This window comes from Blennius ocellaris, assembly GCF_963422515.1.
Source record: "Blennius ocellaris genome assembly, chromosome: 8".
NCBI classification, from domain to species: domain Eukaryota; kingdom Metazoa; phylum Chordata; class Actinopteri; order Blenniiformes; family Blenniidae; genus Blennius; species Blennius ocellaris.
The window spans coordinates 16,997,412-17,017,049 of NC_137657.1; the positions used below are offsets into that span (position 1 = coordinate 16,997,412).

A 19,638-nucleotide genomic window follows, 5' to 3' on the forward strand; every position below is an offset into this window, starting at 1 on the left:
TATTTGATACAGCACAGTATTTATTTATTTATTATCATAACGTTTTTTCTTTGTTGCTGCAGAGTATACATGAAGAAAATGTCTAAAAATTCATATTACTCCAGAAAATGACTACAATCTCGATATAAAACAGATTTTAATGATACTTTCTGGTGGAATATCCCCAGAAACTTCCTCCTGAAGTCCAAATCAAGTACATGTAGAAGTATCCACATTTTATTTCTAATAGAGCACAAAATATACAGATATTGAAACTGAGGGATTTCACCAATTATTGGGAAACAATAGCTTCAATTGAATGTGTGAGGAGTGACATCAGTCAAAAATGTTGGGACAGAGATGCGTTCACAGTCTGGGAAGCGATGGGGGGGGGGGGGTCTTATCCAATTCTGAGAGATATTTCTTTCCATGAAGCAACAAATGTTTTCTGAAAACACCCTTGATGTGTATGCTGCTCTGACATAAACCTGTCCTGTCATAATCCATAATCCTGTGCTTCAGGAATTCAAGCTTCTGATCTGGTTTCCAAATCAAGGTGACGGTTTGATTGATCTGACTGGTCTGGGTAGTTCAGAGAACATCCTTGTCCTGAGTCTGGTTTTGGTTTCCTCACAGCCTTAAAACTTTCATTTGAGGTCAATTGCTCATTAGAGAGTTGGATTTAAATGACACTTTAAAATGGGTTTTGCTGCAGAGAAGGGAACAGCAGATCTGGATTTCCATCTTTTGGATCGCGTAAATGTCTTCAGTTTTACACCCAGAAACTTTTTGGTCATTTTTCCATTTTCCAAAACACTGCTTTCATAGTCATGTTATTAACTTTTTACAAAGTTATCAATTATTGCTCCACATCGTTTTTTTAAGTCTGTGCCAGTCACTTTTTCAAACTTTAGTCTCTCCTATTCAAACTTCTTTAAGATGAGTTCATGCCATCTAAATGAACAAATCCATGAACACTTTAATTCTGCACCCCAAATAATGCAAGTGAGGCCTATTTTCAGTCAACTTTGACTTTTCTTTTTAAGCATTTCCAAATATTATAGATGAACTTAATCAGAACTCCTTGAGGGCAGAAATATTGCAATATAACACTTCAAAGCACATTTTCTTAATGGTGGCTGTCATTTTAGGATTTCTAAATTCCTTATTCCTTAATTGTGATGCTCTGCAGAAAGTCGGAACAGTCCACTCAGTGCCTTCACGTGATGGAGCCGTGTCGGCCTGCAGCGCCGACAACACGAGCACCCACCTTTTTTTTTCTACCACCTAAAATGGATCTCCAGACAAAATGGAGGAACTCAGTTTCGTTCTGTGACGACACCATTCAAGATCACCGTGTCACAACGTTTTGACATTTTTATTCAACACTTAGATCAACCATCAAATTCAGAAAAGCTTTCAGAAACATAACTTAACAGAAGCTTCCTTCAGAGGACCGGGTTTACAGATTACATGATTTTGGGATGCAAACTTTTGACCTAATAACAGCTTGTTGTGGCATTTTTTTAAACAACTTTTTTTTTTTTTACTCACTAAATCTCATATCGACATACAGTGTTTCAAAACATTTGGTAAGCAACTCTTTTATTAGTTCAACATCAAAATACAAGAAGATACAAAGCCAAAATTTCTCTTCTCCTGCAAAGTTTTATTTGCTTTAGCTGCCTTATGTTTAAAATTAGACTCAAAATACAACTTGTTGGAATATAACTATTAATCAGCAGTTCAAAAAAAAGAAGAAAAACTGGATTAGACAATCTATAAATGCCACGTCTACAAGATATGGACGGAACTCGTTTTTAAAATGGATATAAAATGAGATATGAACGTGAAAACAAACTTGTTACATCAAGTGCAAGCCAAAAACAAACCTATAAATGACATTTGTAATATAAAACTTGGTAAAAAATACTTATTTAAAACTGTACAATCACCAAGTACACAGAGTGAGCATGTGAGCTGTTATTCATTTGGCTTCAGTGGCTTCGGCCTTGGGCTCCTGGAGGCAGAAAGCAAGACACAAGTAATGTTAGATGAATAGAACTCGCTATGCCAACATGATCACAACTTTTGAGTAGCTGTAATCTTATGAGGTATGAAAAAGTAAACGTGATCTATGCATATTTACTTTATTTATAGTTGAGGATCTTCTTCAGTTTTGTTGAGTTGAATAAAATTATGGCATTTATCTAAACATGTTTTTACATTTACAACAGAAGGTCATTCTCTTTAAAAGTACAAACCTCAGCCTTGGCGTTTCCATTCTCAGCTGACTTGGCCTTCTTAGCTTTGGCTGCCTTCTGCTGAAAACCACAACACAAAGTTCAGATCAAGAGATCACAGCCCCATCTAGTGTTCAGTTGTTGCATATTCAATGAGCCACACTGAATCGTTGGGACATCAACTGGGACGTTTTTAATTCTGGCTTTATATCGTGGTTCAAGGTGTTTTTGTTTGCTTAAAGGACCATCGGGTTTTTGTTAGTTTTTTTCTTACCTTCGGAGCGGCTCTCTTCTTGGTCTCCACAACAGCTTTAGGTTTTAGCTAAAGGGGGAAAAAAACGCAAATGGACATTCAGTTGAAAACAAGTCGTTGGAGAGTATTTTAAGTATTTTCGCTGTTAAGGCAATGAACTGACTCGTAAAATGAATAAACCACTGAGGACGAGTTATGTATTAAAGAGAATCCTTGAAATATAGGCTATAGATAGTAGTTGTAAAGGACTATTAAACTAGATAACAGGCTAAACATCAGGACAATGTTTACATTGTATGTAAACATGAATGACAATCAATCAACAAATTATGAAAAGACAGCAGCTGGTTGATGAAAGAAACCTGGACGCTCACTGAGACTTGCATTTTACAGGTAAGACATTTTTTGTTTTAATGTCTAATTATTGACAAAATACAAATATGTAATTGAATCACTACTTTTGGATACATTTTTTAATGATTTAAATAACTTTACATATTTATAAGTAACTTACCGCTGCCACTCGGAGGGAGCGTCTTTGGTTCTATGGGGACAAGAGAAAACAGATTTTGCTTTATTATGCATGACACCCGACACAGCATCAGTTTACATAAACAAGACTGATTAATACCAAACATCACAACTATATCGATATATTTTTGTGTCTTTTTTTGTTATTTTCACAATAAATACATTTGAAAGTCAAATGATATCTAACAAACCTCAGGGGCCACAGGTGCCTGAAAGAGAAAGAAAAGGAAAACAAAGATTACATTGTGAAAAAGTTTATAAATAGCATAAATAACAACCTAATCGTGTTTTAATTACATAAGCGAAAATGATCTGAAAACTGATCTGCGTGTAAACAAAAAAAAAACTAAAAAATTGTGGAGGCGACAAAGAACTTCCCGCGCGTTTTTGAATTCGAATTCAGGCAGAGCCGTCACCATGACAACGCCTTGGCGCCCTGACAGCTTCCTTTGTTTTGTATCAGTGCGCGCCGACAGACAGCTGTGGGCCAACTGATAAGATTAGGACGTTACTAATCTGTGGCTGCACAATAAATGCAGCGATACGTGAGCCTGCCCAGATTGAGAGACGACCCCGGTCGCATTTTACATCAAAATAAATATATAGTTCATTTAGTATGATGACGCAACATAAAACGTCGAATATGTATTTGAAACCCATCGAGCTAATATGCATCATTTAAAAGCTAATTATGCAAACCGACACCAGTCTATTACGTCGCTGCATTTGCACACGTTAAATGCTCTGAAATTTGGCATTTTTTAAAAATATAATTAACTGGTAAATAGAATGGAATTGTCGTTGAATAACACATCTTTTGATTCCTTTTGAAGTGTGTCGCATCAACTCGAGATTAAAAGAAAAATATCTGGGTCGAAAAACCTGTTTTGAAGCAACATGCGGATACAAGCCGACTTTTCCGATTCAAAAGATTACAAAAAAAAAAAAAAAATCCCCTCCCCCAACTCCTTCCTCTATTTCGCAGGTTGTCCGCTCAGATCTATTTTAATACGTTGATAAGTGTTCGCCGACGAGGTACAGCGCATTTTAGACGGAAGGTCGCGCAATTCTGTCGAGGCAAAGACTTAAAAATAAAACCACAAACGGCGGCGTGCCTGGAAGCGTCGCTGGCTGCTGTGTCTTAAAGCTGTCAATATTTTTCGCCCAGCCTCCCGCCATGGAGGGAAAACACTGTGACAGAAACGCTGCACGGCACAGCGCAATGTCAGCGGCTGCGCAACACTTAACGTGACCTGACAGTCAACTTCAACGCGATCAAATGTACGATTTCAACCTGCTAATAAACTTCTCCGGTTTTTCTTTTTAATACATATTTTTTTAGTTTTTCTCCCCCACCTCCCCCCCCTGCCCGCCCTCCCTCCCTCCAACAAGGTCTCATAGAGCTCCGTTATCAGGCGCCATTGCTCCAACGTTTATTAGGGATGATGACGTTCCTCTGATGCAGAAAAAAAACCCAGCGTAGAAAAGCATTAATCCCAGTCCAGTTCTCCACAAAACTAAGACCCCGAGCATGAAATAAATTCAATAAAAAAATCTTACCTTTGTTTTTCCCATGTTGCTGCTGCAAAAGGAACAAAAAGCTCACAAAAATATAACCGTGAGACGGGCTTTTTTTCGGAGGGAAAACCGACGACAGGCGACAGGTCTGAACGTAAAATGGCGAATGTGTAATGCAAACGAATGTTTTTGTAGTTTATACAGTGAAATATAAGAACGAAACCGGTCTGAACCAGTTCTGCACTCGCCCGCCGCTCATTGGAGGGGGTGGAGTCACGTGACTTGAGGCGCCACCCACTTGTTAAAGAGGCAGAGAGCCGGGCGGAGCAGTACCGAGTGGCACCGCAGGGGGCGCGCTGTGTTTAACAGCTTCTATTGATTAGGCTCGTCACTGAAAAATCTTGTACAGAAAGAAGCAGGTCCAGTTCAAGTTACTGTTGTATCAAGTATAGGAATGATTTGAAGCTAAGTACATCTACTCAAATACTTTTCAGTTCTCTTGTAAAACCCGATTCTATTCACTGATTCTATTTATCTAATGGTAAGCTGCATAATTAATGGATATGTTTAAAACTATCAAACTGCACATACAATTATGTGTGTAATGAGTAATCAGAGCTGATCTGTTGTCAGTGTTTGGAAGTTTTAAATTCAAGTTACTCACATTATAATCGTGAGGTACTATTTACATATTTGAGAATGTTTTTCAAGTTTCAGCATTTAACTTTTTTTTTTATTTTTTAAACCACCTAATTAAAGTCAAATGCCTTCTATCGACAATGGACTGCAGAAATGAAACAGTTTTTGAGAACTTTACCCTGAGTATTGTTTGTCAGTCATTTTAGTTGAGTACAATTTAAGAATCATAACTGTAGCGAGATGAGAGTAGACACAATACTGCTTCCATCTCTGAATACAATAAGCAAGGTGAGCACTGCAGTGTCGCAGCGAGAACATCTGGACTATTGCAGAGTTTACACATTCTCCATGTGTGTGTTCTAGTCTGCACGTGTGTTGCCCTGCGATGGCCTGCTGAACTGTCCATTGGATAAAGCAGGGTTGATGTTTTGGTTGGTATCAAAGACAGGTGGGATTACATTTGGGATTTATTTTTTATCTTATGTCTAATCTCTCAGGTAACACTTGCATTCCCATCCTTTCACTTTTCTCCCTTTATTGCAGGACGTGACGAAAGTTGACACACGCCTCTGTGTGTATTGTCTATGCGTGTCTGCATTTCAATAACTGGCTAAATAAAAAATTCAGTGAGAATTGCACACACACTAAGCACTGCTCACAGCTCTGGTTCTTTCAGTTTGGTATTTGCATGTTCCCTTAGCACAGGTCTGGATTTTATTTGGATACCCTTTCTTTCCCCTTTGCAAAGACTGAGTGAGTGGCGTCTGTCTCCAAAGGCTTTTCGAAGGACGATACTGGGCATGACCTGCCAACGCGCCCAGTCTTTACTGGTGTGGACTCCAGACCCTCGCGACCTTAATCTGGTTAAAGCGGGTCTAGACGATGAATGGGTGGCTGAAGAGTCCCAGGTCATAATGGGATGAAAGAGGATTTTGATCCTGCAAGTGTTGCTATTTTCACGAGTGCATCTCAGAGCTTCCTCAAGCAGATAGCGGATAAAGTGATGTAAAAATCACTGTTTTCCCATGAAATTGTATTCAAGGACAAAATATATATATATATATATATATATATTTTTTTTTTTTTTTTACAACATCCCTGCCAAAACGATGAGAATGAATTTAACTTCCAACAGTCCAAGGTTGTCCAACACTCTCTTCTCATTCGCTGCTTGAACAGCATCATGTTAGTGATCATTTTCTTTGCTCATCTATATTTGGTCGTAATTAAGGCTAATGCAGCATGTCTTCTTTGTATCAGAGGCAATAGACACATATGATAAATATCCAGACAAAACCTGTTCACTTTTTCTATTTCCTGAAGAAAATATCATCATTGCCGTCATCTCTGGCCAGAAGCGAGTAGCAATTTCATTGTTTCTCAATTCAAAGGCGTCAATTAGACACTTACAAGAGCAACACTAACCGTTTCGTATCGTTCTACAATACTTGAAATAGAATAAGACCTATTTAGAAATGTGCATTCTTTTTTTCCTACTGAAACAATGGAATTACCTTCAGTTAGATGAGTGTTCCAGCTCACTTGCTTTAATATACATTATATATGCTTTATATGTACAATAGCACCTGAACTATCTCCCCAGCAGCTACTCATATCTCATGGCAAGCAGGTCTGCCTCTACATAATCTTATTTTTGTACTTTTTTTTTTTTTTTTTTTAAAGTGTTGCTCTTGCCCACCTAATTCATTTTTTTTCATATTCTGTTGTGCTCGACATCAGCAGTGTGGGCTCCACTAAGATACTGGGAAATGTATTGAGGTTTTTCAGTCCATCTGCTGCCCTCTTGAAGATCTTACATGTTTTTGTCAAGGGAAGGCTGGTCGACATATTGCACGGCGCCACAGAAAACAACAAGTCTGGGAACAAACAGAAATGACCAGGTAGCTGCAGTCCAGATGGCTGAACTAAGAATTTTGATGTGTAAAATGACAAAGGAATAACGCACACATCCTTTAATTATAGCTGACATATAGTTATCATTTTATTCTGCTTATGAAAGCTGGTCAAAATATAGTTATTTCACCAATATCACACTCAACACCAGCACGCACCTCATTCAACAAAAACCGAGCACGCGTCTGTTGATGTGTGTTTGTAAAAGTTCCACAAAAAAAACACACACTCAAAAGCTTTCACTCTCATAAGCTGACCTTCCAAATCTAAAGCATGCATTTGACTCACAAGTTAGTTGTTTGTTTGTTTGTTTTTTTAACTACATCTTGACCAGACATCTCCACGTATTAGACTTTCTTTTTTTTTTTCTTCTTTTTTTAACCTACAATCATAAATATCACGATTACTCTACAGCCCCATAGGGGTAAAATCTCCCTCTGGTCTTATGCGAAGATGAAACTGCTCCTGATGTGCTCTTCCCGTCTTCTCCGCACGGAAGAGGACAGGAGAGGTTTCATCCCCACTTCAAACGGAGGATCTGTTCTTCCTTGGCCTCCCTAGGCCGAGACGGTTTCGCTGCACAAGTCGTTAAAGAAAGAGTCTCTCTTGTGCTTCAGTGCTTGTAGGAAGTCTTGGACTCGTTCTTCCCGGCAGGCGGTGTAGCGCTGCAGCGCCTCTTGTCTCCTCTGGGCGTCGGCGGGCTTTCCGTTCCCGTGTTGCTGCAAGTGCTCGGCTACGCAGGCTCTGTCTGCCTCCAGCTGTTGGAGGGCCTGATGCTCTCGATGGAGATCTCTGGCTTTCTGAAACACGCACACAAGAACACACTCCAACACTCATTCGCCGGTTTCGAACGTCACCTCGTCACAAATCAGCCGCTAACGTTGCGTAGCTTCCCCGTTTGCAGCCTCGTGAGCAACTGAAGCCGACATACTCGGAATTCCCACAACCTTGTACCAGAACCAGCACTGCTGCGTCGGTCTGAGCTACAGTTGGACCAAACAGGCCGTAATTTCTCACCGTGAGAAAGTAACTGGATGAATAAGCCTCACCTGGATTGATTTGTGATTTAACTGATATTGGAGGATCGCTTCACACAGGTTCCAGAAAGAGTACTCGGGCCAGAGAACGGACTGAAACACTAGACAGGAGTGAGAAGTCTGCAGATGGAGGAGAGAAAATCAATATGAAGCGTCAAAGTGTTTCGCTGAAAGGTGCTTTTCACAGCTCAGAATATCATTAAATAGGTTAATGCACTTTGTCATAAGTTTCACCCTCAAACTGCAGGTAACACTTTATTGTTATAAGCTATGAAGAAAACTGTGAAATCCTGTATTAGTATCAGTAAAGACAGACCAATCTGTTAAAGCTGAACATCAGTTGAACACATATTGGTTTTTTTGAGATACTTTCTCATCTTCGATGGCTGCTTTAAATAAAAGAAATGGCCGAATAAGTCCTTTCACCTGAGCACTAAACTACATAGATCACAGCCGTTTTCAAAAAATGTGTGGAGAACAAACAATAGAAAAATACAAAAACTGAGGACATTTATGTTCAATAGGAAACTAAAATTTCATGGCTTTTGAGAATAAAATTACTTTTTTTTTTAATCGAGGTGAAACAAACATTTCTGCTGCTCATCCTACAAATGCAGGTTGTTTGCGAATGTGTCTTAATTTAAAAGGGAAACGTTCAGATTTTTCCAATAAAAATGGTAAAGATAGATTCAAATCCTCATGAAATTATTCAATACATTCTCAGAGATGCTTAAGGTTTATTGACAGTTTGTATTATTGTTGGTCATTTACTTCTTGATCCATGTAAGAAAGGAGTTCTATTCAATATTTTCCACCAATTCACAAAAAGATGGAAAAAATAAAAGCAATTTCAGCTTCAATTCATTTTAAGTGATGCCCACTGGTGCAAACGACAGTAAAATGCAGTGGGGGGAAATGTTCTCTATATGTAGCTTATTTGTTTTTTGTTTCCAAACTTCAACATTTCTCCAATAAATCTACAAAAACATCTGAAATCCTGTCGACTGCACTGGGTCTTCTTTTGCTGTTATTGCAGCTGTCCTTGAGTAAAACCTGAGTAGATTAATTAGATATAGCATTTATTCAAGATTTTCTTTCTTTGCAAGCTCATCTCTCGGGCTCAAAAGGAACCTCCAGCAAGGCAGATGTTGCCGACGGGTGAAGGCTGCTGAAAATGTGAATCGAATCTGGAATAATCCCATCTTCCTTTGAAGAATCTGACAAAATGGAACGAGGCCCTGAGCTTTTTTAAAAAAAAAAATGTTTATTCTTATTATTTATTATGCTTTCAATGTTTAAGTGGAAAGGCGCAAAGTGAAGACCACGTCTCCATAAAATGTCTTTCTTTCTGTCCTCAGTCCTCACCTGCCAGAGAAGGAAGTCGCTGAGACGCACCTCCCCAGAGGTGCGGATGAGCAGGTCAGGATTGGGGGAGTTATTGCTGTACAGACACTCTCCGAGCAACGCCTCCGAGACGTCGCTGAGCGCCAGGGAAACACAAACGGCTTCGTCATCGGTTGGTTTTTCTACGCGCGATTGGGACGCGGCCCGCTTTCTCCGGGTCTTACCTGGACTTGATCAAGCTCTGCTCCACTCCCCAGGCCATTTCTCTGACGGCGTTGGTGATTTCGTATCTCGACGTGTAGGCAAAGCACACGTTGAGGAAACATCTGGAAATCAAGAAAATTGCATCGTTGTGGTTCACTGCGGTCATAAATCAAGATAAAAAAAAAAAGAATAAGTGTGTCAATTGTAAGAGAGCATTGAACATATTCATCCTTGTATTCCAATGACTGATCAAAATAAATGTATTGAGACTTATATCACAGCGTGTCAGTTGCCTTATTGTTTGTGCAATAACAGAGGCACGCAGTAATGAACGTACTTGTCGTGATCTCTGGTTGTGATCACAGCTTTGGCAATCAGCTGCTGGAGGTCAAGTGGCAACATGTTTAAGTCGCCCAACACCCGGACACAAACACCGTGTTTCTCCAAATTGTCCCTGCAAGACAAACGGAACATTCAAAAACAAGAAAAACAAGAACAGGCGACTGAAAACATGTGCGACTGGATTTGCACTGATGGACACGAAGGGATTTCCACTGACTAATCAGTGAGTTCCATCTCTTCAAGCGGCTCGTGGTCCACTGCTGCCATCTATCACATTGACGGTTAAGCCGTCACATTTGTTTGTGGAAGCTCATCTCAACAAAGACGAAGAAGACAGAAACCCAGTGTTGAACTGCTCCCTCATTAAACACATTAAGTGATGTACAGAACATTGGCTATTTTAATGAAGAGAAGGTCTAAAAGCCTTAAGAAAAGCTTTTCAGGTACTTGAAGATCTACGATCTAACAACACCGGTGAGGTGGATAGTTTCAGCATATGTGTCGATCCCGGGAGTCAAAACTGTTCACCCATACCTCCATCTTCTATACCACTTCATTGCTTTTGTTTTTAAGAAAATTGGATGAAATTTTGCATTTCACTGGAATAATCTCCGAACCTCTGCTGCTTTAATACTACATCGAAGTGTGCACGTCCATATATGCTGCTATATTGGTCAGATTACTCTTGGAACAAAGCATTTCTTCTTTTCTCTTTCAAACTTAAGTGTCACGAATGAATGCCTGTCGCAGAACGCATTGTCAAATATCCTTGCTCTCAAATCGGAGTGGTGTCCCACTTTGGAAGATTGCGCAAAAAAGAATGTGCCAAATTTCTGATGAACGAGTTTCATAATCGCATACGCCGCACTGTCTGTCCCTCTTTGCTTCAGGAAAGCCTTCCCTTCCTCAAAGTAAGTGTTCCGCTGCATCTGATTGCCACATTTCCCTTGCGTTTTTACAAAATAAAAATATGTAAGTAACTCACAAACAAAAACAAAAACGTAATCAATTGACATATTTGAGCATGTTCAATTTTACTCTTTCAAACAGGTATTATTGTATATAAGTAGCATGTAAAGGTGTTTATTTACTTCATTATGTCTTCTTGAAATGAAAAAAAAAGTGAATAATAAATCAGGGATTCATAGCTGCTGGGTTGCGACACAAAATCGGGTTTGGATCCTGTTCGGCTCGACTGACGAAAATTTGGTTAAACAATAAATTTACTCCAAATGTGGTGTTTGATTTTTACTATATTTCATTTTCAAGTCAACTTACGTTGATAGGTCTGCAGCTGGCTACAAGAAAATATGTTTATTGTGCTGAAAAAGTGTCATTTTCAACAACAAGGAAAAAAAAAAGAAGAAACAATCTACTTGGTTGGAACGTCATTGAGGTTGGAAGTGATTTAAAAGTGATTTTTCACTAGTTGAGACAAGTCCTCCAAGATTTTGAAGCTGTTTTTCGTTCCTTGCCTTTTAGATTCCTGCTCGTGGTGGGGTATTAAAACCAGTAAATCTGGATACGCCACTTTTACCTTGGCTTCTCTTGTCACCTCCACCACCACTTGTCAAATCACAGACGATGGTGACCAGTTGCTGAACACACCCGGGATATAATGAATGTTGTCACGCCGTTACAGTTAAGAGAAAGCATCTCGGTGTGTTCTATAACCATTTTAACCAATTTTCACTGAGCCCCAATACATCATAAGCCACATTTTAAGATGGTAGCCATACTCTACTTATAAGGTTTGTTATACAACTTGACCTGTTTTTCCTGAAAATCTAACGCAGTATATCGAAACATGTATTCAGGGCTAATTGTGATTATGCGCAATACATGTGACGTGTTTGGTCGATAATAAAAGCTGTAGTGTAGCATCACTGAAAAATGGTTGAATCCACTTTTTTTTTTTTTTTTTTTTAAATGGCCTCTGGGGAAGACATTTAAATGGGCTATTGTTGCCTGGACCAGATCCAGGCCAGGGCCTCTCAGAATTTGCATGTTCTCTCTGTGTGAGTGTGAGCCTCTGGGCACACGGGCTTCCTCCCACATAGATAGAGGAATATTTTGTTTGAACAATTAAAAAAAAAAAACAAACAACAAATACTCTCCATTCCTATTGAGCTTTTCCTTCCAGTCACCAGTTTACGTCGTATCTGACTGAGGGTAGTGAGAAATGTTTTTGTATCTTAGTTGCTTTGTTTGGAAACACAAAGTAGAGTGGATGTTTTGAAATTCAAACATATCGAGAATAAAACACCAACAGTGAACTTAAAGGACCTTTTGGAAGAAAACAGGGAGACGTGCATCTCTGCTGGCTGCAATCTTTTCACGGGCGTTTTGCAAACTTCGAAACTAACCCTGAAAACTAAAGTGTGACTAGAAAAACTGATTTGATCATGCCGCTGTGCTGGAAAACCGCGCTTTGTTCCTCCCAGCTTTACTTTAAGGAAGCTGTGAATCATATGACCCGACAAAATGTGACCCGTCCCCACAAATACCAGCAGAGCGGAAAGTTGACACTCACCGTTCCTCCAGCAGCCGCTCGAATTTCTGCCTGGCCAGCTCCATCAAGCCATCCACCTCGTCTTTGGTGCGCTTGAAGTTCTCGATGCTGAAGGCGTACACCGTCACCTCGGGGATGTTCAGGTGCTTGCACCAGCGTAGCGTCTGAGCCGGAAAGAGAGGAGGGTGGACACGCGCGTGAGGAACCGATCCATATCGAGATGATATGTCGCTTTGAGATGTCGCCTCCATTCACCTCCGCCAGTTTGTTGAAGCCCTGCATGTGTCCTTCTTGGCGGCCCATGTTTTTCTTCCGGGCGAAGCGTCGGTTTCCATCCATGATGAAGGCCACATGTTTAGGCATAGGTCCCGCCTGAGACGAACAAGAATATAAATATAAAAAAACAACAACAAAAAAACAATTACATTTTTTTCTGATAGTACAGTGAAGAAGTGTTTTGACTACTGAATTTGAAAAAAATTGTTGACAAAACAATCCAAACTACTAATAGTAATTTTAACAATAGATAATAAAACACTTCCTATCTACTATCAAAACTTAAGAACCACTGTAGAGAAAAAAATATATATATATTTTCCATTGAAAAATGAGTCAAAGTAGATCTCAGCTTGACCCTTGGTTGATTGTAATGAACAGTTTCCATCAATTGCAAGCGTTTTCTGAATCTGAGGAGTTCTAAATTGAAAGACAAGCACAGTGGTTTAAGGAAAAGCTTTTCAAAATCTTTTTTTCTTGTGACCGAATGCCTCTCTGGCTGGTTATAGCAGCACACGTGGAAAAGGGAAAAAAGTGATAAAATGTCAAAAAACGAAAATGGGAGGGGACTGCTTAAAAACAGCCAGAATGACCAAAACAGCTAAAATGCACCCCCAAATAATGATGAAACGTATTGAAACTGCAAAAATCAGATACAACAGGTCAAACGGAATGAAATGTTCACCATCGTGAATTGTAATTGAAACTTCATGAAAGCAGTTTTTGTATCTTAACTCGACGTGAATCTTTAGAAGCGGTCGGCCTCATTTTGAAGGTTAAACATATTTTGTGGCTCCTGATGAACGTGATTTGGTGGAAAGTGACAAAAATGGCTCTTTTGGTCATAGTGGTTGCAGACCTCCGGTCTAGAAAAGTATCAGACGTGATCCGTCACAAGAATGTCCCAGCAAAGGTTGAAGGAAAGGCTCTGCAGCAGGGATGGGCAACTTGAATGATGGGCTGTAAAATATGGCCTTCTCTCTACAAAAGAACTCATTTGTAATCAATTATTTAATAATGCATGAGAATTAATGCTAGTTTAAAGGGCTGAAGGGCATGTATATTCACCTTATTAAATCTAAATATATTTGTATTATTCAATCAAATAGCAATTCAGTTCCCCAAATATTTAACAAATAATTGCAATTAATATAGCATGAAAGGTGTTTAATCGATCATCTTTTGGTGCCTCACAATTTTACGAAACTATCTTGAAGCCTGAATTTGCCTAAACTGGAGGCTGCAGAGCCGTTTTCACTGAGAGAGACCAGAATAGAAAGGATTATAAATGAGTACATTAGAGGGTCAGCTCATGCTGAAAGTTGAAGGTGTGAAAGTGAAAGCGCTTTGAGATGGTTTGGTGATGTATGTAAGTGAGATATAAAGCCAGGTGGGGAGAATTATGAGGAGAAGAGGGAGGCTCGTGAGGAGGTTCATGGACACAAAGAGGAAGGGATGATACAGGAGATAGAAGGGATAAAAACTAATCTGCTGTGGAAAACCTACGGAGCAAAATGATGCAATAAAGTGTTGCAATAATCAGATTTGTTTGTGTAGTAAATCAATAGGACTTACAATACTGCAATAAATCAAATCAGGTTCACTTCAGGCCGCAAAGATTGAAAAAAGGGGAAGCACATTTCAAGGTACTAACTTAACAAGAACTTCATTAGTTGCTCTTTAATGTGGGATGATCTTTATTTGAGCTAAAAATCAGTTTATTCGGTGAAGTGTTGACATAACCAGAGTGGCACACGTTATTTGGCAAGCATCTGAAATAGACAAATACAGGCTTACCTTTAGGACATTAGCAGAAATCCTTTCCAGGAGGTTTAATTCTCCTTCTTTTATCCACGACATATTCAGGCTTCGACTGATCTGAAAAAAGGTAATTATACGATTAAAATTTTTTAAAAAGGGGTCTCTTACTGTTCACCGAGAAACTGACGCTGTAACTCAAGGAGAGAGAAAAAAATCCAATCCAAAGTCTGCGTTAACTGCGAATTGATAAGAGTGTGTTATTAATGTGTTATTAATAGAAATATTTGATGTCCAGAGGAGGCTCTGGTCGATTTCACCGTTAACACGAGACATGCCATGAACCAAACTGCTCCGAATTGGGGGGAAATCACAAACCGAGTCACGAACCGAGCGGGAGACACTCACTCTCAAAGGAAACTGTTTCTTTCATTCAAACTATTGAAGCCAGAGCGGATCTCTGCGCATTTTGCTCCCGTTTTAACACATCTCACAGACCTTCCAACTCACAGCCTTGCGATGACGACTACTTCCGCATCAGAGTCAGGTGACGCTGTCCGGCGATGACGACATCCGGCCGGAGGAGAGACGATTTTCAAAAGAAGAGGATAGATTGTGAAGTTACGGAGCCCCTCTGGTGACATTGGTGAAAAAAATATTATTGCTTAATAACGCGTGGCCACGCGTTATTAAGGTGTGGGAACGAGATAAATAAGGCGTGGTCACGCGTTATTAAACTGCCGTCAAGTGAGCCGGCACTCAATTTTAACGGTTTACACCCAATTTAAGAGTACTTTACTCCAAATCCCTACAGTAATATTCTTCGATATTGCTTGCAGTAACAAACAAGTATGTCTAGTATTGCCTTGAAGTGGAATCAGGCATAAACCTATGAAGGATTCCATTTTATTGCAATTTGAAAATAGACGAGACCATAATTTTCAATCAACACATCCAAGAGTACTTTTCTCCAAATGTATACAGTAATATTCTTTCATATTTCTTGTAGTAACAAAGGAGTATGCCTAGTATTGCACTGAAGTGAAATTGGGTGTAAACCTATGAAGGATTCCGTTTTATTGCATTTTGAAATCAGACCATCTGTCTGAAATTATGGTCTTGTCTATTTTCAAATTGCAATAAAATGGAATCCTTCATAGGTTTATGCCTGATTCCACTTCAAGGCAATACTAGACATACTTGTTTGTTACTGCAAGCAATATCGAAGAATATTACTGTACGGATTTGGAGTAAAGTACTCTTAAACTTGGAGCAAATTAACGAAAATAATGATTTATCACACCTGTTTTCAAATTCCAATAAAAAAAGATTCTTCATAGGTTTATGCCTGATTTCACTTCAGTGCAATACTTGATATAGTCCTTTACCAGTACCAGTAATATCAAAGAATATTACTGTATAAATTTGGAGAAAAGTAATGTTAAACTTGGATCTGTTGGTCGAAAATAATGGTCTTGCCTTCATTAATTTGCTCCAAGTTTAAAAGTACTTTTCTCCAAGTTCCTACAGTGATTTTCGTTGATGCTGCTTGTAGTAGTAAAGGAGTATGTCTAGTACTGCCTGAAGTGGAATCAGGCATAAACCTATTAAGGATTCCATTTTATTGCAATTTGAAAATAGATGAGACCATCATTTTCCATCAACACATCCAAGTTTAAGAGTACTGTTCTCCAATTTTATACAGTAATATTCTTTCATATTTCTTGTAGTAACAAAGGAGTATGCCTAGTATTGCACTGAAGTGAAATTGGGTGTAAACCGTTAAAATTGAGTGCCGGCTCACTTGACGGCAGTTTAATAACGCGTGGCCACGCCTTATTTATCTCGTTCCCACACCTTAATAACGCGTGACCACGCCTTATTTATCTCGTTCCCACACCTTAATAACGCGTGGCCACGCGTTATTAAGCAATAATATTTTTTTCACCAATGTCACCAGAGGGGCTCCGTAGTATACAGTAATATTCTTTCATATTTCTTGTAGTAACAAAGGAGTATGCCTAGTATTGCACTGAAGTGAAATTGGATAACGCGTGGCCACGCGTTATTAAGCAATCTTTTTTTTTCCACCAATGTCACCAGAGGGGCTCCGTATTAAATAAAATAAAATAAAATAAAATAAAATAAAATAAAATAAAATAAAATAAAATAAAATAAAATAAAATAAAATAAAATAAAATAAAATAAAATAAAATAAAATAAAATAAAATAAAATAAAATAAAATAAAATAAAATAAAATAAAATAAAATAAAATAAAATAAAATAAAATAAAATAAAATAAAATAAAATAAAATAAAATAAAATAAAATAAAATAAAATAAAATAAAATAAAATAAAATAAAATAAAATAAAATTAAATTAAATTAAAGGTATACAGGAGGATTTTCAGGAATTTTAGGAAAGAACCGCCCTCTCCACCGTTTGAAAAAAATGCGCATGCGCAACGCTGTACCTGCTCCCTAGACGGAACGCCTACTAAAACGCGTGCGAGAGACATGCACGAGCCCAGTTCTCCTCGTGCACGCTCTGTTTACAAGTCACAAGTCGGCATCGCTCACATAAGCTCACTTTACAAGAAGATTTGCACCAGAGGGGGTGAAACTGTGTAAAAATGTCCGAGAATAATGCGTCGGGTCGGCCACAGGCATGATGAGAACCGTGTAGAGTGAGCTGCGCGCAGGGACGAGCACGTACGACGGGCTTACGTCATATATCACCAGAATGATTGACAATTGGGAGGACCAGTTATTTTGATGATCCACCCGGAAGAAGAAAATCCTCTACTATACCTTTAAATTAAATTAACAATCATAAGGGGTACATTGTAATTTATCCCAACTAAACACATTCACAATCTATTTTTCATTCTGGATTTCTTCTGATATGAGCAGAAACAGTGAGTATTAGCCAGGTTTAAATCACAATTATAAAAATTGACAAATGGTCATTCCTTAAAGGTCACTCTAGATTTGTCTCCTGATTTAATTGAGTAAAAGTAGTTTCAATCAGAGTGTTTTATGTATTTATTTGCCTGATTCATTAGTTCCATGTCTTTGTTTTAGTTTGTTGAGGTTTTGTTGTTGTTTTAGATTTAGTATAAAGTCCTTACTTCATGTTTCGATGCAATTAGTTAAACGTCAACTCTTCATGTAATTTACCTTACAGCCAAATGGTTATACCTTGAACTTGCCGAGCTTGGGCAACAATAAAGGCTTTTGTTATGTTGATTTTGAATTGGTGAAAGAAATGAATACGTGTCACCATGAGAAATACTGTGACCATAACAAGATGATTTGTGCTTTTCTGGGACATAAAAATCAAGACACCATCATCATCAACAACAGTTTTATGAAATAACCCACACAAAAGGTTTAGGAGGAATAAGACAAATATTGTGAGTGTCAGGTCTGCATCAACAGGGCAAAAGGCAAACATGTGAAGAGGTTTGTGAGTTGCATTATACTATACAAGAAATTACATGCACCTAAACAACACAAAACAAAACAAAAACAATGTATTTCCGCCTATTCCAATTTTATGAAATAATGGACATTCAGCCCCATCTCCACCGCACACAAGTGCCGGGGTGGAGCGGAGCGGTACGGAGCAGTTCGGAAGCACTAACCCCGACCGAAATTTTGGGTCATGTCTCCACTGCAGAGAGGAGCATGAAAAGTGGGCGGGGCTTATGAGCTCCGCAGAAATGTGACATTATAACAGAAAAGAACGTCGTCAGATGTAGATCTTATGAATCCTCTGTTGTTGTTTAAATTCTCCACTTTGCACTTTAATTTTATTAAATTTTTTGCAGCGGGACAAAAAAAAATTACTTTTTTCAGCAGTCATTTTTTGCAGTGGAGAGCTGCAGCCGCAACTTCCGTGTTTGTTGTGAGAGAGCCAGTCGCTCGGCCACTTGCCTGGGACTTGGGGCAACGTGCCCCATACTCGAGCGCTCGGGTGCGGGGCAAGTGGCCGGAGCGTTCCCCCCGGTTGGCTGAGGCACAGACACGGGACTCTGAGGAGGTTCTCCACTCCGGCGCCTCCGTGTTCCGGCAGCACAGCGCCGAGCTCCGAGCTCCGAGCTCCTTTTCATCGCTTCCACGGTCTGTCCCCGCGATAAAGCGCCACTGACCGCGGCTGAACAGAACGCTGACCGCCTCTGGAAAGCGGAGCTGCCGGAGCGCGGTCAGCGCCGGAGACGAGAGCTCCAGACTCCGGTGTCCCGGGCGTGCATCAGCGCCACGGCTAGCGCTATGCTGCAAACAGAAAACTCCAACGCGATGCAAAGTCCCGAGCCCCGGTCTCCCCCTGCCTCAAGTCCGCTCTTTCACAACAAACACTAAAGTTGAGCAGCAAAGAAAAGAAAATGAAAATAAAAACAACCAGAGCACAGCTGACCACACTGACAGCAGAGGCTTCATCCAGCCAGCACATTCAAATATTGAGGGCGTGTAGTAAATCACTGACCAATCAGCAGACAGCAGCTCAACCTCAGACCCGTTCCATGGTCCCCGGCACCCCAACGGATGGGTAGCGGAAAAGCGGTCGCCTTTGGAGCGGTCTAGAGCGGTTTAGACTGCATTCCATGTCGTGACACGCGAGCCGGAGCGGTTTAAACCCGTCTAGGCTGGTACTTTTTGTGCGGTGGAGACGGGGCTTATTGTGCTGTACTTTTCGGCTGTATAGGTCCTGGCCTCCTCTTGGGGACGCCAGAGAGCTGCATCCAAAAATCTATGGGTCAGAGGTTTCATTTCCTTCCTAACACACTATATATGAAATAGAATTTGTTCATTATATTCTGTAAAAATGTGTTCCTGTTCTCTGAAGATAAACACTTTGGGTTTAGACACCATCTTGGGGTGTTTGTTGGACTGGTGTTGCTTCAGCTCACAGTTTAAAACTTTCATTCATTTCATTCACAAATTTTTCAATTCAGCTCTAACTTTGAATGACATAAATACTTTTAAAAAGAGGAATCTTTGGAGCTTCAAGCACAGGAATAACCTGCTAGAAAAGATTGAGAAAATGTACTTCATTGATCCCCAGCTGGAAAATCAGTTTGCTGT

The 19,638-nt window shown here is 39.5% G+C and overlaps 1 protein-coding gene and 1 long non-coding RNA gene across 5 annotated transcripts; both read right to left on the reverse strand.

The window, feature by feature from the left end:
- Nucleotides 1-1,343: 1,343 nt before the first annotated feature.
- On the reverse strand, nucleotides 1,344-4,767 carry LOC308133422. 2 transcript variants are annotated; one of them, XR_013936728.1, is made up of 6 exons: nucleotides 4,567-4,767; nucleotides 3,198-3,215; nucleotides 2,990-3,019; nucleotides 2,497-2,544; nucleotides 2,244-2,300; nucleotides 1,344-1,999 (listed from the first exon to the last, which is right to left on the reverse strand). It is a non-coding gene; the product is annotated as an uncharacterized lncRNA (long non-coding RNA). The 2 variants fall into 2 exon arrangements; XR_013936729.1 differs by having other exon boundaries at nucleotides 2,244-2,303.
- A 2,385-nt stretch (nucleotides 4,768-7,152) lies between these two features.
- dhdds (dehydrodolichyl diphosphate synthase) lies at nucleotides 7,153-19,131 on the reverse strand. 3 transcript variants are annotated; one of them, XM_080500241.1, is made up of 9 exons: nucleotides 19,040-19,131; nucleotides 14,590-14,670; nucleotides 12,772-12,888; nucleotides 12,538-12,680; nucleotides 10,000-10,116; nucleotides 9,683-9,784; nucleotides 9,480-9,594; nucleotides 8,127-8,234; nucleotides 7,153-7,877 (listed from the first exon to the last, which is right to left on the reverse strand). In XM_080500241.1, the coding sequence occupies exons 2-9, from the start codon at nucleotides 14,650-14,652 to the stop codon at nucleotides 7,635-7,637; spliced, it is 1,008 nt and encodes a 335-aa protein (XP_080356367.1). In that variant the 5' UTR covers nucleotides 14,653-14,670; nucleotides 19,040-19,131; the 3' UTR covers nucleotides 7,153-7,634. The 3 variants fall into 3 exon arrangements, with proteins under 3 accessions (XP_080356367.1, XP_080356366.1, XP_080356365.1); XM_080500240.1 differs by lacking the exon at nucleotides 19,040-19,131 and adding an exon at nucleotides 15,061-15,190; XM_080500239.1 differs by lacking the exon at nucleotides 19,040-19,131 and adding an exon at nucleotides 14,959-15,078.
- Between the last annotated feature and the right edge of the window lie 507 nt (nucleotides 19,132-19,638).

Coding starts and splice junctions, on each gene's coding strand:
- dhdds (XM_080500241.1), bottom strand. CDS start 14,652: ATGTCGTGGATAAAAGAAGGAGAATTAAACCTCCTGGAAAGGATTTCT. Junction 12,681..12,771: donor GCTTCAACAAACTGGCGGAG/GTGAATGGAGGC, acceptor TTTCCGGCTCAG/ACGCTACGCTGGTGCAAGCA. Junction 10,117..12,537: donor GAGCGGCTGCTGGAGGAACG/GTGAGTGTCAAC, acceptor TTTGTCTTGCAG/GGACAATTTGGAGAAACACG.